We start from the raw sequence: 26,371 nt of genomic DNA on the forward strand, positions 1-26,371 counted from the left end.
CATTTTAATTTCTTTAATTATGAGTGCATTCAAACATTTTTTTTTTGCAAATATTTAAGGGTCATTTTTATATCTTTTGTGAACTGTTTTTCATATCTTTTTCCCATTTTCTATCAGGTTTATGGTCCCTTGTCCCTCAAATTTTAAGAGTTCTTTATATATTGCCACCTTCATCTGTGGTATATGATGCAAATATTTTCTCCCATTTTGTCAGTTGTCTTTTTACTTTATTGTGGTTTTTACTATGCAAATGTTTATGTGGTCAGATTTGTCAACCTTTTCTTTTATTCCTTCCAAATTTTGAGTCACAGAAAATCTTTCCTTATATTTAAAGAGAAATTCACCCATGTTTTCTTCTATTACTAGTATGGTTTTATTTTTTATATTTATATCCCCAGTCCACTTGAAGGCTGCTCTTACATATTACATGAGATATGGACCTAATTTTATCTTTACCCAAATGGTTACCCTGTTGTCCCAGCACTGTTCATGAAAATGTCCATCTTTGATCCAGTAATTTTATTTTATTTTATTTATTTTTTTTTTTTAATTTATTTATTTATTATTTATTTATTATTTTTTTTTAGCTGTGTTGGGTCTTCGTTTCTGTGCGAGGGCTTTCTCTAGTTGCAGCGAGCGGGGGCCACTCTTCATCGCGGTGCACGGGTCTCTCACTGTCGTGGCCTCTCTTATTGCGGAGCACAAGCTCCAGACGCGCAGGCTCAGTAGTTGTGGCTCACGGGCTTAGTTGCTCCGCGGCATGTGGGATCTTCCCAGACCAGGGCTCGAACCTGTGTCCCCTGCATTGGCAGGCAGATTCTCAACCACTGCGCCACCAGGGAAGCCCCTGATCCAGTAATTTTAGATACAACCTTTATTTTATACTAAATGTCTGTATGTAGTTGGGTCGATTTGTGGGTTTTCTATTCCATTCCACTGGTCTTTTTGTCCATACTCTTTTAATTTCAGAGGCATTACAGTATGTTTTAATGTCTAGCAGGGCTAGACTCCCTCCATAATTTGTTGTTTTTCAGTGTTTCCTTGGCTAGTCTTGCATGTTTGTTTTTCCATATGAACTTTAGTATCAACTTGTCTAGTTCCATTAAAAAGCATGTTGGTGCTTTTATTGGGTTTGAATCAAATTTGTAAATTAACTTAGGAAGAACTGAGATCTTTACAATGTTGAGTCATTCTATCCAAGATCACACAATGTCTTTTCATTTGTTCAAGTCTATTTCTATGTCTTTTCAAAAGCATTTAAAACTTTTCTTCATTTAGGTTTTACGTACTTACTGTTAAGTATATTTCTAAATATTTCTTATTTGTTGCTACTATAAGTGGAGTTTCTCTACCATAATGTCCTCTAACTGGTTATTATTCGTGCATATGAAAGCTATTAATTTTTGTATGGTAATTTTATATCCTGCTACCTTTAATGTTTGGGTTAGCTTTATTATTGATTTTCTAGACTTTCCCAGATATACTATTAAAGTTATGAAATACAGAAAAACTTTCTACTTTGTTGCTATTCTTATACTTATTGTTTTCTCTTGTCTAATTGCATTAGCTAATATCTATAGAAAAATTATGAATAGTAATAGAGATAGTGGGCATCCTTGCCTGGTTCCTGATCTTAGCAGAAATGCCTCTAGTATTTCTCCATTAAATAAGACAATGGCTTTAGTTCTAAGGTATAAAAAGTTTATCATGTTAAGAAAATATCCCACAGTTTCTATTTTCTTGAGGGTTTGATCATGAATACGTGTTGAATCCACCCATTATTTTGAAAACTGATAAATAAAGGGAAAGAATCTAGTATTTATCCTGCCTTTTCTATATAATCTATACATGAAGGTAACCAAATATAAGGTTGGAAAAGTTTCTCTTTATAGAATTATTCCAGCTAATAAACAAAGAAGAAATTATGGAATAAGAACATCACTATTTGCAACCCCTAATGAAATAGTCAGTGTAGTCAAAGATGCTACCATCATGAAAAGAGAGATACCAGGTACTACATACCTCCTGATGAAAGTACACCTCACTATTTATGAAGTAGTCTTGCTATTTATATATTTTAGAGACAGAGACAGAAAGAGACAGAGAAAAAGAAAGAGAATCTGGATGTGATCAAGCCTCTAGCTCTAAGCATCAATGTACAAGAAATACAAGAGACAGAGGAAAATGTCAAACACCACCATAGGGATGCAGTTAGTAAAATACAGTCATGGGAAACTCTATTGAACAAATAAACTGATTTCTTCAACCAAAAAATCAAGGGGAAAAAAAAGATCAAAATAGAAGGAAACCCTATATATTAAGAAACTTTAAAGACATATCAACTAATTGCAATGTATGAGTCTTATTTGAATCACAATTCAAATAAATAGTAAATAAAAACATTTTAAAACAATTTAAGATAATTAACACAATGTTTAAGACAATTGAGGCAATAGGAATGTTGACTGGATGTTTCATTATATTAAGGAATTATTGATTTTTTTAATATTATTGTTAATATTTTGGTTATTTTTGTTAATAAGTCCTTATCTTTTATTTTCAACTTGAAAATAAACATATTCACAATCTGTAAAACATAAGTCCTTATTTTTTTTAGATATATATGGTATTTACAGGTGAAATGATATTATGACTAGGACTATAATATCATGGAGAAAGAGGTGGCAATATTTACAAAACAGGATTGGACATGTATTGATCATTGTTGAAGCTAGTGATGGGGGTACATCAGTTTCACTATTTTCTCTATCTTTGTATATGTTTGAAATTGTCCATAACAAAATGTGGGTTTTTAAATTCTGCATCTGTTATACTTAACATTTAGACCAAGTGAGATGACACACTCCAGAATGTGGTGTAAAGAGCCAAGCACATCCTAACCATAAGCACTGCGCACCACTGTCTACCAATGAACACTTGAGGGCTAACGGCCAGCAAGGCAGCCTCTGGCCATCACCTCCTGCACCTCTCTCCACAGGCACGAAGAGTACCCAAGGTCCCTGTAGCACAAGGGTCCCAGTGGTCCTCGGGGCAAAAGTCAAGAAGGAGGTCCTGATGGATATTTTCCCCAGGAGTCCAGTGATGAGAATCCTGCCTTCCTCTCCAATCCTCAAAGGACTCCCAGCTCCTTGTATTTCTCCCTCCCACGCGGGAAGCCCCACACTCACATCATTCTCCGAGGTCCCACAGAGGATGCAGGATTTGCACTCTATGCACTGCCACTTGTAGGTCTTGACAGCCTCGGTCATGTTCAGGGTGAATTGCAGGCAGGTGGGGTGACCTGGAGGAAGCAGAAATGGCAGCATTAGGGCCAGAGGGTCTGACCTGTCACCCCTCAATGCCACAACATCATGGCCAACTTGGAGGGAGGGTGGGGTAGCACGGGTTGGGGAGTAAAGTGGGAGCCTGGCTGGAGCCCTACCCACCATCCTCACCACCACCCACAGTTACATCAGATCAACGCCCAAAGAGAGAAATAGGTATAAGCCTTTTGCTGGGGAGAGATGTCATCCAAGTCCTCTTGCCCTAAGAGCCATGTTCCCCCAAAGATGTAACCAGTTGATGCGGACAGAAAGTGGTGATCAGAGAGAAAGAGAAAGGAAATCGCACAGCACAAGGCGACACCATGAGAGTCAGCAGCATTATCTCGCCGGCATCAATTGTGGTGGGAGGTAACACATATGGGCTATTTGCAGCTGAGCCTTCTGGCCTGCAAAGCTGTGCACACTGCCTTAGGGCAGCGGGGAGGAGATCAGAGGGAGCATGTGAGGCTCCCGGGGACAGAGCTCGGGGGGCACTGGGAGGCACTACACTGCTACCTAAGGTGTCCATGCCCACGCCCAGGGGACAAGCAGAAGTCCACGCCCTGCACAGTAACAGGCCCTGTGGAGGGAAGCAGCCTGGCAGGGAGGGCGAAGAAGTGCAGCATCACTGCCAGGGCACACAACAGCCAGGTCTACCCTGAAAGGACTCGTCACGGGCTCCAACTCTTCTCTCCATCCTATGTATCACGTTAGCCAAGCCAATAGTAAGAGCAGGGAGGGACATTAATGTGACCTTAGAGGACCCAGCCCCAGCAGACCTACACCAGAGGCTTGGCCTGCAGAGCTGGGCTCTGCTCTCAGCCACTGCCCACCCAAAAGAGAGACACCGGCAGCAGGACGACTGTGAGCCGTAGAACGTGAAGACCTTGACCTCCTATTTGGCCGGGAAGGGAAACTTGGATGATGTCCCCAGGTTTCCCAGGGCTGTGAATCAGACGGGAATCTGCCCAGACACCCTGGGCAAAGCCCTTTACTGACTCTCTCACAAAAGAATTGACAGTTTTGCCTATTGCTAAGGGTTCACCCTTCTCCCAATTCTGCCAAATTCACCCTATAGTGCATGTGTCGCCTCTTTCACGTGAGGGATTGTGAGCTTCTAAAGAAGGATAGTATAGACAGGGCACCAATTAGGGGCAACCAACACAGCGTCCAACCCAGTGTCCCCCACAGACAGTCAAGATCCCACGCGGTACCACCACTCCTTGGCAAAGCCACATCCCAGCAGGAGGCCCCCATTTCTCCTTTTCCAAACCCTCACAGAGTTCTATCATGGTCCTTTGGGGGAAATACTGTCTATTCAGTCAATATAAGGACCCTTCAGATCTGGGCCGCCACCAATGCAAACCACACTGAGTTATCTCTGAGAGTGAGAGTGGGGACAGAATGACTCATGGTGAGGGGAGTTGGGGACACCTAGCAAATAGCAGGTGGGAGCATTGAGGAGGGGACTGATCTAAAAGCATTTCTAGGACTTCTCAGGAGCCATGCAACTTAGAAACCCTCACAGCTCTGAATAACCCTCTCAAAGTGACACCATGCCAATGACCCTGGGGAGAGCAAAGCCTTACGTTAAAATCCTGGATGAACATCCAGCTGATATTCCTGACAGCATCTCAAAGATCTAAGAAGAACACTAGCCAGGGTTGTTCCCTATTCTGATCTCTCACACAGAACACTGGAATGGGAATAGGAGAGAAAATACCAGTTTGAGATTCTGGGTGTTCTGGGCCACAGATGCCCAGGTTCTCAGGACACCTGGGAAGGTTGAAGATGAATTCATGGAGCATATACCTAGAACAGCAGGTTGGTGTTGCCCTGTTCCACGGCCCTAGGGCACACCCAGCCACAACCAGCCAGCTTACAGTAATTGTTCATGAACTAGGGTTTATTGAACACCTGCTAGGCCAGCCATGACACTAGACAGAAAAGATACAGTGGTGAGCAAGACCCCCACCACCAAATCCCTCTAGTCTGGTCAGAGAGAACTCAAATTAATAAACTATCCACATACCTATTTACCTATAATTGTGTAAGTACTGTAAAGAAAAACCATAATTGGCATTGAAAAATCACAAGAGAATCGAATCTAGTCTGAGATGTCAAGGAAACCTTCCCTGAGAAAGATCTTTAAGCTGATATCTGGCAGATGAGGAGGAGTTAGCTGAGTGGGCGAGGGAGAGGATTCCATGTGAGGAGAACAGCACGTGGAGAGGCTCTGAGCAGTGGAGGAGCTTGGCAAATTCAACAGAAGGGAAAGGCCAGTAGGCAGAGGCTTGGCGAGCAAAAGGAGGAGGGCAAGAAGTGCCCAGAGAGGTAGCTACAGCCAAGTTACGTGGGCACTTGTGGCCCTCATTTAAGAATTTGGGGCTTTAAAATCATTAAAGCATTTTGAGCAGGCAGTGACTGAATTGCCTTGTGTTTTTAAAGGAGCATTCCTTCAGCACGAGGGACCTTTGGGTGGTGAAGCAGTTCTGAACCTTGATTGCAGTGAGTTACGTATTGATAAGATTGCATAGAACTATACACATACATGCATAAACACACATGTGTGTGAATGTAAAACCAATAACATATGGATACGGTCTGCGATTGCATCGTGTCAATTGCCTGGTTCTGATAATGTACTATGGTTACGGAAGATGTTACATTAGGGGAAACTGGGTGAAGAGTGCATGGCACCTCTCAGTAATATATTTTGTAACTTTCTATGAAGCTATAATTATTTCAATATAAAAAGTTGAAAGGGTCTTTTTAAATAAGGAAAACACAAAGAAAAATTTAAGTCATCAAAAAGGAGGGAAGGAAAGGGAGGGAGGGAGGGAGGGAAGAAGGGAAAGGAAAGGAAAGGAAACGAAAAGAAAGGAAAGGAAAGGAAAAGAGGAAGGAAGGAAGGAAAGAAGGAAGGAAGGAAGGAAGGAAGGAGCTGCTGTCTAAGGAAAGAACTGGGGGGGAGGCGGGCAGAGGGAATGTAGAGATGGAAGAATTGTTGCCAGGAAACTAGTTTGGAGGCGGATGCTGCTGTTAGGAGAGAGACAAGGATGGTGGAGGTGGAGATTGGAGAAATATTAAAGAAATCATTGACAGGACTTGACCATTATTTGAGCATTGGGAGTGTGGGAAAGAGATGATGAGAAATAGTCTCAAGATTCCGACCTAAGAAACTAGGCGGGTTGCAGTGAAACTTACTCAAATGAGGAAGACTACAGAAAGCATACAGGGACCAAATGGAGGAGGGGGAGGAGTACCCTCTTTTGAGCATGTTGAATTTGGGAAGTCTGTGAGACTTTGGGTGGAAATGTCAAGCGGATGGTCGAATATAGGGGTTTAGAGCTCAAAAGAAATATGAACTAGACATATAAATTTAGCAGCTTTTGCTAAATAGGTGGTCATTGAAACCATGAGAGTTAATGAAATTATCTAGGAAAAGGGAAAAAAGACAAAGGAAGAGGAGAGAAGAGAGAAAAAAGTCGAGGACTGAGCTTTGAGTAACTCAACTATTTGAAGATCAAAAAAAAAAACCAACAGAGGAAACTGGAAGGATGGCTGGAGAGAGGTAAGACGCAAACCGTGCAAGTACGGGTCACAGTGGCCCAGAGAAGAGCTTTCAGGAAGGAGAGGGTGGTCAGCTGTGTTGACTGCCAAAGGTTCATGAGTTTGTCATTGCTCGATAAGGACCCTGAATGAGGGCATGCTGAGAGAGCTAAGCAGAAGCTGCCCTACTAATAATAATACCCTCAGCAGTGTCACCTTCCCTGGGAAGGAAGGTCAGCACATTCCAGAGCGCGACATGGAACTCCACAGCCAGCTGTGCCTCTGGATGCCTCCGGGGCCAGGGGGGGGGGGTGCATGCTTCATGAAGCCGACAACACTCCCCAAATATTTACTGAGAGCCAACTCTCTTTTCAAGACCTCTCGACCACTGTGCTGAGCTCTGAAGACATTTTCTGGGATAGCTTTGGACCAGTGAACAGTAGCAATTGGGCTTGAGAAAATCCTGTTGGAAGTGTCTCAAAAAATCCCATGGGCTTTCTCTGTGTTCCGGTTTTGAGAAAGTCACCAGCCTCCCCCCAAAGACCTTCACACCCAAAGGAAGGGAACGAAGCTCACACAGCCTCCACCCCAGGTAAAATGTAGGACTAAGATTAGCCTCAGCTCTGGCTACAGAGCTCCTTCAGCTCAGAATTCAGACTCAAGTGGGAGAGGAAAGGAGGGGATGCAACTTCTCAGCTGGGGAGGGTGAGACACAAAGAGTTAAGTCACCCAAGCTGCCATTAGCAGGTGCAAAAACTAGGCCCAGAACTAAGTCCTCCTTTCTGTGCCACCAGAACAGGTTGCCTGTCTGCTGCCTTTCTCTACAAACAGGAAAAGTAATTTCCCAGATAAAACTATAGGGATAAGACTTCTTATCTACCATGGAAATGACTGGAATCAAGCATACTGTTGGACAAAAGGAAAAGTTGCTAAGGAAAGTGCTAGAAGCCCATATCTAAGTTTTACTGCTAGAACTCCTTATTTTTGCCCAGAACTAATTTCTAAAATCCTTGGAAGTAAGTGGATAATAGTCTTTCCAATTCAAGGGTGGTAGAAAATAAAGAGGCACATTGGCAGTAAAGCAATTTACTTATGGCCACCCACTACTTAAAGATTCCTGTCTTAATCTCTTTTGTAAAATTAACCATCATTCTCTAACGTGCTTGCTTGGAAATCTAGATTTTCCATATATACAGTTTTCTTAAGGCGAGGGATACCTGCATTGCTATTTAAATGGCCCAATGGAGTGAAGGGGAAACAACACTTTCCGGGTCCCCTGGGTGAGATGATTCAACAGGACATTTATAAGATTTCAATTACCAAAATGGATTTAGAAAGTGGCGTGGTGTGCATGATTCATCCCAGCCAGATCATTAAAAACCAAGTCCTTCCTGAGTGTTCCTCCAAATTTGTTCTATTAGGAGGGTTCAATAAATCTTCTGCCCGTTTGTTCAGTTGGTCCAGCGGTGAACTTGGTTTAAAGATACATTCTTAATCCAGCCCTAACCCCTTCCAAAACGGACCTCAATCTTCCCTACAAGTTGAAACAGGAAATATAACCCATGGCCACCATGTGCAGAGACCTAACTTCTGGACAGGGCTTTCAGACAATGGAGATTTGGCTTTGGGGTGCTATTTCAGCAGCTGGGTAGAAAAGGGAAACCAGCGGATGTGAGATGCTTCTCAGAAAGATGATTGTTCATGAGGTTGGTATGTATGAAATTGCTGTCTACTGAACTCAGTGAAAAAGAGAAGGCAGGCATCTGAAAGCAGGGACTGCCCCCTTGCCACCTGAAGGATACATGTCATGGCTTTCCAGAACCCATGTGCATAGACGCTGACAAAGTTCAGGACAGCGAACAGGAGTTCGTGGTGTTCGAGTGAGAAGGCACACAGATAAATACCCAGGCAAAACCAGTGTTCATTTATGTTTACAGCTGCCTACTTCCACACATGCTCATACACAACTGCCCACACACGTGGATATTTCCAACCTTTTAGGGACAAAAATATCTAAATATACCTTGTTGATTGAGTTCACATTACAACTGTGACTTAGAAGCTAACAGAGCCATCAACCAGTCAGTGTCACTCTGTAGATACTCAGCACAGTGAGAGAAACACAGTTCATTTTCAACAAACCCTGGGCAAAAAGAAATCTACAAATGGCTATGACATGTGTCTCTTACATTATGATCCTTATTAAAAGAGTTTTTCATTACATTATTGCCAATATTTAATTTGGACTAGGCTAAGCCACATCACTGATTAAATTAGAGCTCCAGAAAAAAAATTATCTCGCTAGGTATGTGCTGAAAACATAAATAAAATAGATACAAATAACTGTGGAACCAGCATGGTCTATTATTTATTCATTGTGAAATTATAAACACCCAATTTTATTTTATTACCTTATTCATCAATGTTGATCTCTTAAAAACTAATTTCTCAGGAAAGGAAAACCTAAATATCCATGGTTCTCAGGCAAGTAACTGCAAAATTCAAATTGCACTCCTTGGTCTGATGCCTGGTTTATAGAAATCATATTATATAAAATATGTAGGATCGATTCCAATCTGAAAAAGCACCAAAAACAAGTCTCCATAGGCATTCATTAGAAAATAATTTGGCTCAAATTTCTAGCAGTTCTCTATATTCATACACACATACAATTTCTAATATTTACATATTGCAAAAATATATAAGAAGCTTTAGCTAAAGAATTTATGCACAGTGCAGTCAAATCTGAATCACCCATGTTAAAGAGTAATTTGCGGAGAAACAAATATTACTAGCTCACTTTAGGAAGCCATCTCACTCCATCAGATCCATTCATTTTCACTTATCCTCTCTCTCCCTCTCTCCTTCTCTGTCTCTGTCTGTCTCTGTCTCTACCTTCCTCCCTTTCTCTCTTTCTCTCCTTATCTTCCTCTTTCTAACCTCCTCCACTTTGAGACCCAGTTTGTCAGGTGGAAGAAGGAATGAGGCTCTGAGTTATTATACTTAATCTGCAAAGGGAGGAACCAATTCTGAGCCATCAAGAATTTGAACTCTGTGCACATACATTGTGACAAGCCTGTTATCCGGGCACTGCTTCCCCACATGGATTACTTCTCCAGCCCTGCTTTGCAAACCTTCTACGATGATCTACAGGCTTACCTCCCATCTGCCCCAGATGTTCTTCTAACACTAAGACATCTACAAATCAAGGACCACAATGGCACTCCAGAGGCACCTGCATGGGTCCCTTTTTTCTCACCATTTTAATGTACTTCGAAGAGGACAAAGAAGAGAAAGAAAGTAGAAAGGATAAAGACCATACAGACAAAAACGCATTCAAAATAAATGATGGTGTATGCCATGGCTGCCTTTTGCTTGGCTAAAACACTTTACCATCAGCGAGTTTGACCCATCTTAGGGGTCTGTTTATCCTCCCTCAAAGCTGTCACACTCGCGGGCACCCAGGTGTCACACAGGAGACAAGCCACAGGGATTGTTGCTTCAATCATTATCATCAATAATCATAGGAAACCATTCATGCAAGAACATTAGGAGCACTTTTAATGGGCTAAATCACTAAGGGCTCATGGCTCCATTCTCAAATGGCCCTAGAAATTCCCCAAGTTTTCATGGTCAAGTGTGGTCTGAGTAGTCTCATATATAAACCTGAGGGCATTTCAGTTGGTCCTCTTAAAGTGAAATAAGGGGATGGGACAGCCTTGACCAGGTTTTATATAACTTACCTGACTGTCCCAGGTTGGGGCCAAGGTACCAGAAAGATGTCAAGAACCACCGTAATGATCCCAGTGCCCCTAATTAGTCACTGCAGCTGAGTACCAAGGATAATTTATTCACTTACTCATTCCCTCAACCGTATTTTTTTAATAAATATATGTGGCCAGCAGTGTTCTAGGCACTGGGGATACAGTAGTGGGGAAAACCAAAACCTGCCCTCATGGAGCAAGTACCACAATTTGATATATGATGCAGCATCTGAGTCCCTGAGAAAAGTCACTTTGCCTCACAGGCCTTAGTTTTCCAATATATTAAATGAAATGATAGGAATCTGTTATCCATGAAGCTGTGGCTCTGTCTATGCCACCTATAAACACTATTTTTAGAGATATTCGTGATCCCAAATTGTCCATCTGGTTGGTGAAATAAACAAGCCTTCTAAAGTTTGCCAGCTGACACTCAATGTGAAAGAAACTAAGAAGGAAATTAAAGTAACCAGTTAGTTCTGCTAGAATTTCTGGCAAATATTCCACTGAACTAGCCCACTCCTAGTCCAATACCACGACAGAAAGCACAAGAAATCTAGAAACCAAAAGCACTTTTCATCAACCACACCACTCACCCCCATGCAAAACGTTGGGCCTGTACAGATGGGTGGTCAATGAGTCTGCAGGCAGCAGAGGCCTTGGGTAAGGTTTCATCATGAGCAATATTGAGCTGTTTGTGTGACAGTGGGCAGATATTGCCAGGCAGGAATGGAAGAAGAGGGTCACCAACATGAGGCAACTCAGGTTAAGTCTCCTTCTAAATCTTTAGTTGGAACTGTAGATTGGAGGCAACCATCTGCCAAAGTGATGCTTGTCCCACAGCAGTGCATAGAGCCCAGACTGAATCGTTGTCCAGAGCCCAACATCAATATTGGATGTGAATCCCTGACATTGGCTGTGCATATCAGGCCTCTCTGGACATCATGAGCATCTAGCCATGGGCACTGGCTAAAGGCTTTGGGTTTTCTTTGGAAAAGTGAGCCCGAAGAAGAAATTGTTGCTCAGATTGGAGACCCTGCAATCTTCTGTCTGGGAGGATTTTATGGTATAATTGATGGATAGCTGGTGGAAAAGAGCAGTGATTAGTCAACACTTGATTGTCTGTGATCCTCCAACTGCTGATTTTCCATGAATTGGAAGATGAACTCACGGGTGGTCTAAGTTCTCGAGTTGTCTGAGGAGCTTTGCGATGGTATTCCATTTTTTTCTTTCAAAAATATTTCAGAGTTGTACCGAGTCAAAGGAAAAATGATGCTTTCTTGCTTTTCTGGCCTTTTCTATGTGCTACTGGGAAGCAATCATAGAAGTGCCTAGAAAGTGCCTAGAAGTGCCTAGAGGACTGACAGTGTGTCCATGACACTTAAACACTTTGTCTTTCATTTTATCTTTTAAATCATTTTTAATTCTAATTTTGAGGGTTCTTCTGACTTTGCAATTTACTTTATTGTGATCAGGTTCTTATAGAAAAATAATTCTATTGAATTTGACCAAATTCCATGAGCACCTACAACTGCCAGGAGCTATACTAGGTGCTGAAGTTTCAAAGATGAATGAGGCGTGGATCCTGCCTTGAGGAGTTCAGGTTTAGGAGGTGTGATAGGCAGCTTCTGAGATGACCACCAACGAGCCCCATCTCTTGGTATTCATAACCTTGTGTAATTCTCTCCCCTTGAGGGTAGGCTGGACTTAACTGACTCACCTCTAGCAAGTAGAATATGACAGAAGTGACAGGATGTCACTCCTAATATTAAGTTATAAAAAGACTGTGGCTTTCATCTTTGGCACTCTGTCTTGTGCTTTCTCACTCATTTGCTCTAAGGGAAGGCAGTTGCTGTGTTGTGAGATGTCCTTGGAAAGGTCTCAGTCCAACTTCCTGGGAGGAAATGAATCCTGCTAAAAACCATGCGAGTGAGCTTGGAACAGGATCCTCTCTCAGTCGAGCCTTCAGATGAGACCATAGCCCTGGATGACAATCTGACTGCAACTTCATGGAAACCTTGATCCAAAGGCACTCAGCAAAGCCACACCTAGATTCCTGACCAATACAAACTATGAGATAATATTTATGTTTTAAGCTGTTACGTTTTGGAGTAATCTGTTATACAGCAACAGATAACTATTATAGGTTATATCTTTTGAAATGACTATAATACAATGTAATAAGTGCTATAATAGGGGAAAGAATAAAGTGTTTACAGATGGAGAAGCAATCAATAATGGGAAGCTTGGGGAAAGGCCACTGAGAGGAGGTAGCATTTGAGCTGGGCCTTGAAGGATGAATTTCCTAAGGGAAAAAAAGGGTAAAGAGGATTACAGGGAGAGGAAATTGCAAGAAAGTTAAGGTGCATGGTTTATTCAGGCAAAGTAGAGTAGCTCAAGAAGAGCAGGAGAAAAGGGAAGTGGCGAAAGATGACGCTGAAGAGGTAAGAGGAAAGATTGCGAAGGGCCCCTTATACAGGCATACAGATTGGAATTTGACTCTGTAAGCAGTGAGGAATCCTCAGAGTTTTTTAAGCAGGGACCTGATTTGCTTGTACCCATGCTTTAGAGAAATGACTCTGGTGGTTAGGACAGAGGGTTTAGTGGAGATGGCTAGAGCAGGATGACCAGTTACAATATCCATTTATTCAAAAAATTTTTATTGAGCACTTACAATGTGCCAGGCACTGTGTGAAGTGCCAAGCAGTGAATAACACAGCTAAAAGTTCCTACTCCTATGCACCTTATGTTCTAGTGGGGGCACTAGCCCAGGGCCAGCCTAGAAGCAGTGGTGATTAATGTAGGAAACATTTGAGAGGTAGAATTAGTCAATGGGACATGATTCTTGCCTGGACATTGGTGTGAGCAAGAGGGAAAAATTAAAAATAACACCGAGATTCTTAGGTTGGGCCACAGAGTAGATGATAACACTGTTAGCTGAGATGGAGACAGCAGGCTTGCAGAGAGTAACGATAGATTCATGTTGGTACATTGCACTTGTTGTGATTAGACTTTCAGTGGAGCTGTCCTTGGGTCGCTGAGAAAATACAGGTCTATACTCAGGAGAGAAGACCAGGCTGGAGATATAGATTTAGAAATCATCAGGTGTGGGTGGTGGATGAAACCTTGGCACTTGGTGAGATACTCAGTGAGAGACCATAGATTGAAAAATAAAAAGGACCTTGTTGGGAGGAGGGGGCAGGGTAACCACCAGAACTAAAAGCATGAAAGGGCATCAAGAAGAGAATTCAGTGAGAAAGACAGAGACAATGGTCACAAAAGGAGGAGAACCTGGAGAGAGCCCTTCATGGCGTCCATGGCCACCACCATAAAGGGAGAGATAAAGTAAGATAACTGAAGAGAACGTATTACGCTGTGAACCATTGCTGATTAGAACTGGGTAAAGTGATCCCCAAGAGTAGTGGACCCTCATCGTCCTCTGAATGACTGGGTGGTTTCAGCGTGGTAGAGGGAAGAATTCACCAGTAGATTATCTCACAACCTGCTTCTCCTTCCACAGGCTTTGTCCATCAGGCTCAGGTTTGGAAATACCATATAAAATAGGCTTAGGAATATTGCCTTTATCTGATTCCATTCGTTGATAGCAGGGGTCATTTTTTTGATGTAGGTTCCATGGCCAAAGCTAGGTCCTGCCAGCATCACTTTCCATCCTTGCCCTAGGAGATGCATCAAGTCTCTGGAAGCAGTTCATTCCTTCTGACCTTGGATTGAAGCTCTTCAGTCCCAGGTGTCAGAGCCCTGCCTGCAAGGCCGGGGCAGGTCCTAGTGGAGGCTTTTCCCACAGTTCCAGAGTTTGGTCGAGTGGCCCTGCATATTCTCCAAGAATGGCCAGATTCAGGAAAGATGCTGGTGCCCAGGCAGGAGAGCAGCATTGCAACTCAGACTGAACAGTGGAGAGGTTGGAAATAATCACCTGCCAGTAATGTTGGTGGCTGTGGTGTTTTTTTAAAATGCCGTTGAATTCTTTGATCCTCCTCTTTTCAAGAGGTGGAGAGGCTATTCCTCAACTGTTGAGTGTGGGCTGAACTTAATGACTTGCTTTAACAGATACAGTAAAAAGGAAGTGACAATATGAAACTTTGGAGGCTAAATTATAAAAAGGCAATCGTGTTTCCATTTTGACATCTCTCTCTCTCTCTTTCCCTCTCTCTCTATCTCTCTCTCTCTCTCCCTCTTTCTCCCTCCTCCTAAAAAAGTCAGCTGCTATGTTATGAGCAGCCCTATGGAAAGGCCCACAAAGCAAGGAACTGAGAGGGGCCTCTGGTCATCAGCCAGTAAGGAACTGAGGCCCTCAGTCCAACAGCCCAAGATGAGCTCAGCCCTACCAACACCACATGAGCAAGCTTGGAAGCGACTCCTTCAACCCCAGTCAAGCCTGGAAATGACCGCAGCCCCATCCAACATCTTGACTACCACCTCCTGAGAGAACACGCACCAAAACCACCCAGCTGAGCCATTCCAAGATTCCTGGTCCATAGAAACTATGACATAATAAATGTTTGCTGCATCTGGGGGTAATTTATTACGTAGTCACAGATAACTGAAACAGTAGCAAAGGAGAAACAGTAAGGGGTCTGGTGTGAAGGCTCTAGAAAAACCAGGCACTTGATAGGACTCCTGCTTAGGTGAGTCCCAGACACAGAAGGACCAGCACTGGGCTGAACAATGAAGGGCAGAAGTGGGGTTTGGGATTTTATCTCATTTCCTCTGCTCCATGCAGGGCTGTTAATTTTTTAAAAGAACAAATAGCAGGTACTAAGACAATTTATGCAACAATGTGGGGATGACTAAAAAAAGAAGTGAATAGGTGTGAAACCTCACCATGCAACAAGAGCACGTCTGCGGCTTCCTGGGCCCAACCTGTCTGCATGGTGTGGGCCAGAGAGGACCTCTTCACCATAGAAGATGCCATCTTTGGCCTCTGGTCTTGACCTCTATTCCCATCTCACCCTCACCCTGCTCCACCCTCCTTCCACCTTCCTGAGCCCCTCTCTCACCTCCAGCAAGCTTTCTATGTAGGTTTTCTGGAACAAGTCCCCCCATATTAGAAAGTCAGGGACTTCCTGGAAGTTCCACAGACTGATATGAGCAGAGCAGCAACCTACAGTCAGTATGTTAGCTAAAGAAAGCAATGCTTGGACATCTTAATGATAATTCTCATAACATTTTCAAGTAAACACCTTTCTATTCCCTGCTTTCCTTTGATTCTCCACAATAATCCTGTGAGGTAGGCAGGACAGATATAAGTATTCCTGATTTACAGGTGAGGAAACTGAGGCTCAGAATGGCTCAGGTGGACAGCAGGTCGTGGAACCAGGGCCAGAAGCCATGTCTTCATACTCTCATCCTTTGGACTCTTTCTACATCATGGTATCTCACTACATCATGACCCAAGATGGCCAACCCAAACATGGTAGCCCAGCTTGAGTTCAGCTCCTTACTTGAAGCTGTTAAATATAATAGCATTTTCCCCTTTTATTCACAAGAAGTTTGCTAAGGCACAGTAATGTAGGTCACTGAGTTTCTCTGTGCCTCAGTTTCCTCAATTTGTACCACACACAGGTGACTAGTTGTCCCCTAAGGCCTTTTTGGGCCTCAGTGTTCCATGCCTCTAGTGAAATCCTTCAGGAAGCCGGGCTTGCTCACACGAGGCAGGACATCAAGCCCTCACCATCTGGCAGTGGCTAATCCTGGAAGACTCACCCCAGAGTGAGACAGTCCAGCCCACGCAAAGGGGCCCTGGAGGCTGCAGGAAGTAGGGTAGCAGCCTGTGGTGACATTATTGGGCTTCAGCTCCTGAGAATCTCAACAGAGGTCCCCTGACCCCATTGGCCACAGCTTCTCTGACAGAGGCTGGGGTGGGGAGGTGTCCTTCCCCTCTCCCCACCTCACCATCCCATGCAGCTTTGCTGGGCCAGTTATCCCACATGGAGCTACCAGGATGGATATCCCATCACCAGCTCCCCCAGTAGAGCCTCTGAGAGGAGCACGCAAAGACATCTAGCATCCAAAGCCAATTTCGCACCAGCCCCAGACACCTCGAGTACACTGTCAGTTAAGAAAGGATAGGAATGTTTCTTACTCACCTTATTTAGGAGAAGAAGAAAAGAGCAGACAGGGCCCCCTTTTGCATTCACCAGACTGCACCACAATCAAGACACCTACAACCCTACCACCCACCCTGAAGCCCCAAAAAGGGTTCACCAACTCCTTTTAATCCTTTTCCCTCTTCACTCCCCAATTCCCCCACATCACTAATCCACTTTCCAAGTTGTGATGGCAGGAGAATGGAAAATGAGGATGACAGTGGTGACAACCAGCTTCCCCTGAAGCCTCTCTCCCAGGCTCCTTGAGCGCCTGAGGTCCCTGATATCCTTCAACACCCTCAACGAGAAGGAAACTAAAATGAAGCTGAACCAACCCTACTTAAAGGAGAAACATCCTTGGGCTCCAAACCCAGCACCATCTGTCTGGCCTTGTATTAACTCAGAATTTGCTTCCAACCCCCAACACAAAGGCAGCACCAGCTTTGCAGTCGTCCTGCATCTTCGGGCACTCAGTCCAACTCATAGATCATTTTCCAGAAGTCAAATTCTCATCTAAGATTAATCTGACTTTTCCTTACAATCAAATATTTATCCAACAAATTCATGAATGAGAATTGATCTCGCTGTTTATTTAGAAAGCTGGAGGAGTTGATTTCACACAGGCTTTATTTTTTTCCTCTGGATAAATTAGGGAGTTGAGATAGAACAAGAGAAAGCAAATCAATGGCTATTTCCAGTTACCAGCATTGTCTTCAGATTTAATAGAAATGATGCCCTAAGACACATAGTTTATTCAGTATGAAAATACCCCTCGATATTAGAGTAATGCAAAAGGAAAGCCTTTCCTGGTACTTTGTAAATGTAGACAAGAGCCTCACAACTGTTTGAAGATTCACAAAGCCCTTCTGATAGGTGGTCATCAACACCGTTCCATAACCAGGGAAATTAAGGCACTGAGTATCTCTGAAATGGCTCTGGTTCACCTGAGGAATAGGTATGAGAGGATATTCATCACCAGAAATCTGACCTCCCTTCAGAGACAGCTAAATACGTGGCACATGTGCCACTGTTCCATCCCATACGCATGGCAGACATCACTAATCGATTCAACATGCTCTTCGCTCCTCATGCTGAGACCTTGGGTCCTTGTCCACACAGCACTCCAATCCACCATGACCATTCTGTGAGTTTGCATACAAGAAGAAACCTAGTTGCTACCTCTGAGCTGGAAACTGTTAAGCTTAACAGGTTAAAAGTCTCATGTGAGCACTAAGGATGCGAACCTTAAGGAGGTCACCAAACAGATATTTAACTCCTGTTTGCCTTTCTGTGAGTCAGAGACCCTATCAAAACAACTAGGACCACAAACCAGATGGTGGCCTTGTTTTGTGGTTGGACTAACAGACAGTATTCCTACAGTCACATACTTCTGTGTACACAGAAAATCATCTGAAAGACCCTTTCTAAAAAGAAAAAAATTTAATAGTGGTTAGTGTTTTTTTCTACTTCATTAGTTATGAGGTACCAACCCACCCCTCCTTAAGTCATTCCTACATCTCTCATTGCCCACGGCGGGAAGTAAGCTCCTTTGTGTTACAAGCCTCTTTGCTGCCTGGCCACAACTGCCTGTTTTAGATTCATCTTCTTTCTGACCACTGACCCAGCCACTTCTACACCCTATGCAACAGCCTCAAGGAAAAGTACTTGCCATGATCCTCCCTCTCCCCATCCTCACCCCTAAAAACCTCCTGCTCTTTTTGCACTTCACACTTTTGCACACAAAGGTCTCTCTGAGCCGTCTCTCAACTCCCATTCACAGCCAAACCCGTCAAGCAGATAGTCTACACTCTGGTTACATGAAGTGTGGTCCATGAACCAGTGGCATGAGTATCACCTAGGGGCTTGTTAGAAACACCCACACCAGACCTATGAACCTAAATCTGCATTTTAACAAGGTGCACTGCCCTAAATTCACTCCCTCCCTTTCTGGGAAACCCCACCCAGTCTTCCTTCTCTCTAATCTGACTTCCTTCCCCAAATCTCCATCAAAAAGATTCTCATTGAGTGAGTGAATCTGTCAATTCATATATAAATAAAAGGATCCATGAAATATCACTTCCACTTGTGCCCACCCTAGGAACTTCTATTCAACCTTCAAGTCCAGTCCAAATAGCCCACTTCTGTGAAGACATTTCTGCTCTCCAATGCAGACAAGGAAACCAAAGTGCTGAGAGGCTGGACAAACTGCCCGAGCACACCCAGTGCACCCACGGTGTGCCACCTTTAAGAATGACATCAGGAAGGATTCCCTTGACCTCCCCAGAAGCCCCTCGTGGCCACTGCCGAGGGCAAAACTCCGTGGCTGAAACGGGTATGGCAAGTCGCAAGTTGCTTTGTGGACGAGGCCCCCGCGTGGGCTGATCAAAACCAGGTTTCCTTGTTCAGGTTCTTGACCACTGGGGCGCCCTCTACCCAGTCTCTCAATCCCCTTGTAGACTGTTGTATGCTCTCTTCCTTCAACACACATCCAAAGAACACACCTCGTTCACTCTCCTGGCCTTAAGGGGGAATGTTTCCTTTTTCTTTGGCGAACAAAAACCTCAGAGAGGAAATATCAGTTGCTGGTCTTTCCATTTCCCCAGGCCACAGCAACGCCATTCTGGTGACCCAGTGGCTTTCCAGCTTTAGAGTACGGGGGAGAGGTTCTAAGCATGCAGGTCCTGATGCAGGGTCCTTGGGCTGCACTTGGTGACACTCTGCTTCCTAGGCTCTCCTCGAGGCTCCTGCATATCGACAAACTGTGCCATGACGCAGGTGTGTAGGACCACAGGCAAGTCCACCAGCTACCTTGAGTCCAGCTTGGTCAAAAGAGGGCTCCAAAATCTTTCCTGCCCACCTCATCCTTTTATTGTGAGGATCACAGCAATAGGGTATGTGCTATGGCTTTGCTAAAATGGAAAACGTTCTTTTTGAAGGCAAGGTTTTACTACTCTTCTGCTTGGTTTTGGCACTAACAAGTAACCCTCTATTCCCATTCCCAGAAATTCTGTATTTCTCTCAACCTCAGAGCCTACTGTCAACATACTCTTAAGTGTTTCAGACAGTCCTGTGATTGTTGGATGCAAAGGACATCAATTCATACTGGCCAGTGTCCAGACATACATAAGCTATCATCCCGATAGCAGTTCTGTTCGCCAGAGACCTGGGGGTCTTGTGCATAAGCAGGAGGCCTTAGCTTCCTCTCAGCAGCTTGAGACCGGCAACACACACTCTCTCCCCAAGATAAGGCCTTTCAGACAACAAAGCACTTAGAATATTTCCTTTGTGCTATTAAGAACAAACACAGGAGCCCATCCCAGTGTTTGTGGGACTGCTCTGACAGGGGTAGGAGAGATGTAAGATATCATTTCCATTGTGTCATCATGAACCATTGAAAATCTTTGCAACCTAATTAAACTGCACTCACTGAATGACGAGTGAATTCAACAGCCCCAGAACAAGCATTGTTTTTCACCATTTTCTATTTTAGTGTCTATTCAACTATTTTAAGAAGGACATACCTGAGCCAAAATCAAAAGAGCACAGCTAGTAATAGCCAGCGTGGTCCTAACTTACTGAGGATGCCATCAATTCGTGGGGTCAGGGGCTCCAACACACTGACCTCACCGCTTCTTACCACTTACCACCCTCTCAGTCATCACCTCTCATACGTCCATAGCCATAGGCTCCATATCCATCCCTAAAATCACACCCTTGCATCTATCTACTCACCCCTCTTTCCTACTCACCTCAACTCCAGTTAAGCCCAGCCCTCCACCTGCTCCATGCTGAACCCAAGCAGAGAAAATCACACCCTTGTGCTAACCAGTCTCCACTGAATGGTGACCACAAATCTTGGCAAACCATTCTCCCTCATCTCTCCATCTTCTCAAATCTCCCATACCTCGTATACCTTTCTCACACTCTTCTCATTTAGCTGAAAAAGTACATAAGCAATGAGCATAAAACTTTCTCATCTTCTCCATGTGCTTCCACCCATCTCCCCGCGCCTGTGCCCCTACGCCTGTCTCCCTCCTGTTACCAGGAACAACTCTTCCAGCTCCAACTTGTGCCTGGATCCCGACCTCTCACACCTCCCTGAGAACTTCGTTCCTGCTATAATTCCCTCTTGCATCATCAGTTTCTCTCTCTCTAGTCGACCGTTCTGCCAGCGTACAAATATGCTCTAGACAGAAGAGCACCCATCTCTCAAGGAGACCCAGACCGAGCAACCCCTCCATCGAGAGACACATTCCTGCTCCTCTTTTTAGCACAACTCCTTGAAAGGGCCGGTGCTCTCCATCCCCCTTTCTGCACAGTCTCTCCTCAGCATACTCACCTGCCCTCCTCCCACTTCCCCGCTGCCTTTTTTCAGTCTCCTTTACTGGATCCTCTTCCTTACTCCAGTCTCTTATTTTTATCCAGTTAGACTCACTTCCCCTAAATATCATCTACACACTTGTCACTCCCAAAGCGATATCTGCAGCACAGACCTCTCTGCTGAGTTTCAGACTCATATATTCACTGCCACGGTGGTTGGGAACCTGAAGAATAGAAAGTAAGAAAGATCCGAGATGGCAAAGGATCATTGTGGGAAAATTCCCATCTCAAGAGGTGGTGCTGACCCTGCAGCCAGGAAGGGAGGCTGCAGCTGGGGGGCACTGCAGGGTCTTCCTGGGGTTGGGAGGTGGAACTCACAGTGAGCAGAAAAGCTGATGGCACCAGCTTTCGGAACGGCCAGGATGCATTTCAGACCATGAATAAGTAAAGAAAAGAGGGCATCACGGTTCCAGAATCATGAGAACAGAGAGGAGAGAGAAAGTGAGAAGTGGAAGAATTAGTAAATCTTGGGGGAAGGACTGCGTAAGGAAGAAAGGAGACAAAGAAAAAGGTGGGAGACAAAGAAGAAGGAAGCGAGAAGGAATGGGTAAGAGAATGAAAATAAGAACTCAGAAAAGAGATTTTGGTCCTTGCTTATTCAGGAGATACAACCAGAATTCTGGCTGAATTCTTAACAAGAGGCAGAAACTCAATTCTCTGAGTCTTCCCCAGAGGGGTATTAGTATTATTACTATTAATGGCTACCATTTATCAACGTGTTTACTGGGTGCTAGGCACTTTGAACACACTTCCTCATTTAATTCTTAAAACAGCCTGTGACTCGGGTGTCACTGTCCCCATGTGATGGAAGCTAGAGCTCAGAGCAGTGAAGTAATTTACTCAAGACCACCTAGTAAGGGGGTGGCAGAGGCAAGATGCAAACCTACATCTCATCCCAACCTCCCCACAGGTAAGCACCACACCACTGGGCCACAGGAAACAGGCAGCGGAGAGAGACCTTCTCCTGACACACGGAGGCTGAGGCGGGGGCCGGGGGGCGACGAGCAGCCCTGCGGAGAGCACTGACCACCCGGCAGCTTCCCAGGTCAGAGGGCTGCCCACCTGCACCGAGGTGCTGCTTTCCTCTCCACAGCCCGCTGTCCCCTGTCCACACTGCCCGCCCCCGGAGGGGAACCCGAGGACTCGGCAGGGCGGCGTGACGATTCGGGCGAGCTGCTTGTCCCAGCCCTGGCAGCTCATCTAGGATGTGGGATTAAAAGCACTCCCAACTTATCCTAGGGCAAAACCAGGTCAAGCTCACCTCCAAACCCAGCCCTCACAGAGCTAAAGGTGAGGAACTGGACGGGCTTAAAAGGCAAAGAAGTTAAGTAGCTCCCTGAAACCAAAAGGGGAGGAACAGAGCCTGGATAAAGGGGTAGCTGGAGATGAGGGAGAGAGCTGGGAGTCCAAAGCCTCACACCCGCAGGGCCTCCACGGAGCTCTGAGGTCTGGGCCATGACTCTCCTGTGTCTCTGTTTCCTCCTCTATCGGACCAGGTCTGAGGCCTCTTCTCTGCACTTGACAGCCTAGGACAGGGCAGCATATGAGGCCAACGCAGCCTCATCTGAAACGGGCCCAGCGGGCAGGACAGTGGGGTCTGACTCTGGAAGTCAGAGCTGGGAGACAGCAGTGATTCTCGGCAGGTGTGCCCTCCGCAGGCGCCCCGGACCCACAGGGAAGATGCCCCGCCCAACCCTAACCCAGCCGGGTCTCCATCTGCCTCTTCAACCAGGAGAAGAAGTGGATGGAGCTGGGGGGCCAGGGGAGTCACACGTGTGGGTGGACAGAGAGAGAAGGCGGAGGGGGCAGCTACCTCCCAGACATGATCAGTGGTCATGCTGCAGGGGGTTGGGGGGAGAATATAAACATATAAAGCACCAGGTCCCCTCCACGACCCCCGGAACAGTGCCTAAACCTTCCACCACCAGCGCGACCCCAGGGGCTTGAAAGATGCAAACCAGTTTCTCTGACAAGATAGCGCAGTGTCCCATTCCTAACTTGATCCACCCGAGCCTCTGACTGTCAGCACCAGGATGAACCTTGGAACACCTGGTCCAAACTCTTCTTTAAAAAATACAAGGAAACTGAGCCCCCAGATGGTGAAGCGACATGCCCAGGGTCACAGGGCACGGTAGCAGCAGGGCTGGGACTCTCACCCAGGCCTCCACAGCACGGACTGTCCCCTGGGAGCGTCCCCTGGGGGGTCTGGCATCCCAGCATCCCGCTCCCAGGGCTGCCTCCGCTCCTGTTCAGCCATGACAGCAAACGAGCCCCTGGGGCCTTGCCAGCTGACCCCTCCTGACCCTGCCTTCCGGAAGGGTGAATGCACATCAAAACCCTGCGGCTAAAATATTCCTGGGTACCGTCCGCTTGGCGCCCAGCTCCCTTTTCCACAGCCTACTGGGAGGGAGAAATTTCCAGAAGGGATAGCTCTAAAGGCTTTCACAGAAAGGGGACTCTCCTTAGAAACATTCCTTTGTTTGGACAATGGGGATAAGGCAGGAAGATGGGGGGGATGGAAGAAAAAGGTTAATTTTTTATAACGTCACATTCTCACTAAAATGGCGCCCTGGAACTTTCAAGATCATCTGACCAATACCAGGTTGGACTCCTTAGTTACAAAGATGGAGACTGAGTTTCTTTTGAAGCAGGTCAACCAAATGATGCCCAGGGGCCTTAAAAAGAAGTAATGAAAGGGAAAGAAGTCCCAGGAAAGGAAAAGTGCCCTACCTGGGAGTGAGAGAGAGCTCTTTGCTCCCCTGCTGACAGGCTCACAGCTACCTAAAATGGTCCTACGGAGCTGCCCGGCACAGAGAGGCCTGGCCAGAGCAGCTGGCTCTTTGCAACTGCCCAGTCTGTCTTTTGCTGGGAAACCCGGGTTCATTAGCATATGGCTAAACCCACAATGCTGGCCAGCCAATGGGTAACAGGACTCCCAGCGAAGAGGGATTTGCCCGGTAGCCAGCGGGATTCTTGTTACTATAGGAAAAAGCCAGGTTCCCAGAGGAGGCTGGAGGAGAGGAAACAAGAATGAACAGAAGCCCAGAGCCCATGGTTTAAGGAAGGAGGGGGAGGATGCGGGAGAAAGGGAAAGAAAGAAAAAAAAAAGGAAAGAAAGAACCCAGCCTTTGAAGTCAAATAGACATATGCATTTACCAGGTTTCGGGCAAATTACTATTTAACCTTTCTCCACCTCAGTTCCCTCAGCTGTAATATAGACCCAACATCACAGGTTGTTAAAGGAGGTGAGGAGATTAGAGAACCTATGATGACGTGTAGTTGGCGCTCAGAGAGCCTGGTCCCCCTTCTCTCCTTAGCATCCAAAGCCAGCCCCACCTGGTCCTGGGAAAAACCCATGGGGAAACTCTCACCCAGTGAGCCCCGGACAAAGCACAGGGGCCTTCCAGGGAGGAGGATGGTGGTCCCACTGACGATGGACTGACCCATTTGGCCAACCATCCTTAATTTCCCTCTTCACATTTTGGGAGCCCTGGAGCGCTCTTCTCCCAAATGAGGCATGCAGCAGAAAGGAGCTGTGATTAGCGCAGGGGAGAGACCAGAAGGACAGGAGAGCAGGGAGAGCAGCTGCAGAGTTTCCTGGAATTAATGAAGAGGGAGCAGGGAGGGCAAGTTGCCGTCTCTGAAGCTCTGTCTCCCTGCGCCAATCACCAGGCAGAGACTTCGTTAAAAGGCAACCTTCTCAGCCTCTGCAGGGCAAAACCAACTCTGAGGGTCGCCTATGATAGACCTCATGCACCATTTGAGGCAGGCCTGAGGTGTTCTCTGTAGGACACACAGGGAAATTTCAAGCCAGTATGTAGATGCATGAAACACACAGAACACTGCACTAGAGGCAGTTAAAACTCAGCCCCAGAACGCTGACTGTTCCAGATCTATGGCAATGTTACAGTCTAAAGGCAGATGAAGGAGAGAGCGATTTTGAAAGAGTTTGGTGAGATAGTGCTATACGAGGCCCAGGTGCTGCATAAATGTTGGGCAGGTGGGTGGAAGGGGAAGGGGTGGATCCAATCATTTTTTCAAGGAAGGTGGTTATTATTCTACTGTTTCAGTTCACAGGGTTTCAATTCTGTGCTGTCAGATGACCTTTTCAGTCCAGGGCTCTGCCACTTTTAGCCATGCCTAAGCCAAGGCAATTGTCACTGAACATTACAGGCGAGTAACAAGCAATGCAAATGCACTCGTGTTAACATCAGAAAGAAGATCTGGAGTCTAGTCTGGGCCCTACCACTTCTGTGTAGCTTTGGCCAAGTCACTTAACCCTTCTGAGTTTTGGTCTCTCATCTGCTAAGTGGGACAGTAACCCCTGTCAAGGCTGCCAGGAAGATTCCATGGAGAGTGTGGTGGCTATGATTTAGCACGTCAGGAAGAGCCAACCATACTTGGCTACCATGGAGAAGATGGCCCATGAACTTTGAACTCACTGTCAATAGTCTGCACACACGGCTACACCTCCTCCAGCCTCAGGGGCCAGTGAGGAATCCATCAACAAGATGAAGTGGGGAGTATGAGATAGAAATGGAAATGAGGACAGGGGATTGCAATCTCACAGCTTCTTCATCCTCCAACATGTAAATCAGCTAAGGGTGTCCAGACAGTGGTACCAAAAGGAGCTTCTACACCCAAACAAAGGCCATGGCCAGAATCTAAGCCTGGTTTCCTTGATTTTCCTCAATGACATTCACTGACCTTTCAGTCTAAAGGGTGCTTTTCCAAATCAACCCTTTCTCCAACTTGACTAGGAGGGCAATCATAGATTTTGATCCCAAATTTCAACTGGTCTGTCAGATATAAAGCTCTCTGGGGCCAACCAGCCTCTTGGGATATCCCATACTCCTCCCCAAATGCATTGCAAACCAATCGGTAGTATAATAGAAGATTCTCTGTTTTCAGAGTATACTTCACGGAAGATGCCCACGGAATCGTTTGATACCAAGCAAGATGAACCTTTCATCAGCTGGACAAGTGTCACAGAGAAGACGGGATACAGTGGGGTTCTGTTAAAAGGCATTTAGAAGGAATTCTGATCACTTCTTTTCCCCACAAGGGCTAGGATCCTATAACCACAACAGGGTCAGAGGCAGCCTGGTGGGAAGCGTGTACGAAACCCAAACTTCTTGACGTGTGCATTGGGGTTGTCCTCGCGTAACCATCCTAAACATCACATTCTCCTGCTCAAGAACTCACGACGCTCCTACCATTCCTGTTTCCTTTGCTATGGATCAGGCCC

The 26,371-nt window shown here is 45.5% G+C and overlaps 1 protein-coding gene across 2 annotated transcripts in view; it reads right to left on the minus strand.

Moving 5' to 3' along the window:
- The window catches only part of DPF3 (double PHD fingers 3), a 261,509-nt gene that overhangs the window by 17,284 nt on the left and 217,854 nt on the right, over positions 1-26,371 (minus strand). Inside the window, exon 9 of one of the 2 annotated variants that reach the window (XM_036842792.1) lies at positions 3,189-3,301. In XM_036842792.1, coding sequence (XP_036698687.1) covers positions 3,189-3,301 — 113 coding nt within the window. Of the gene's footprint in view, positions 1-3,188; positions 3,302-26,371 lie in introns of those variants that run through there. The other variant, XR_005018713.1, reaches the window with a different exon arrangement.

The sequence above is a fragment of the Balaenoptera musculus genome, chromosome 2 (genome assembly GCF_009873245.2).
Source record: "Balaenoptera musculus isolate JJ_BM4_2016_0621 chromosome 2, mBalMus1.pri.v3, whole genome shotgun sequence".
Lineage (NCBI taxonomy): Eukaryota > Metazoa > Chordata > Mammalia > Artiodactyla > Balaenopteridae > Balaenoptera > Balaenoptera musculus.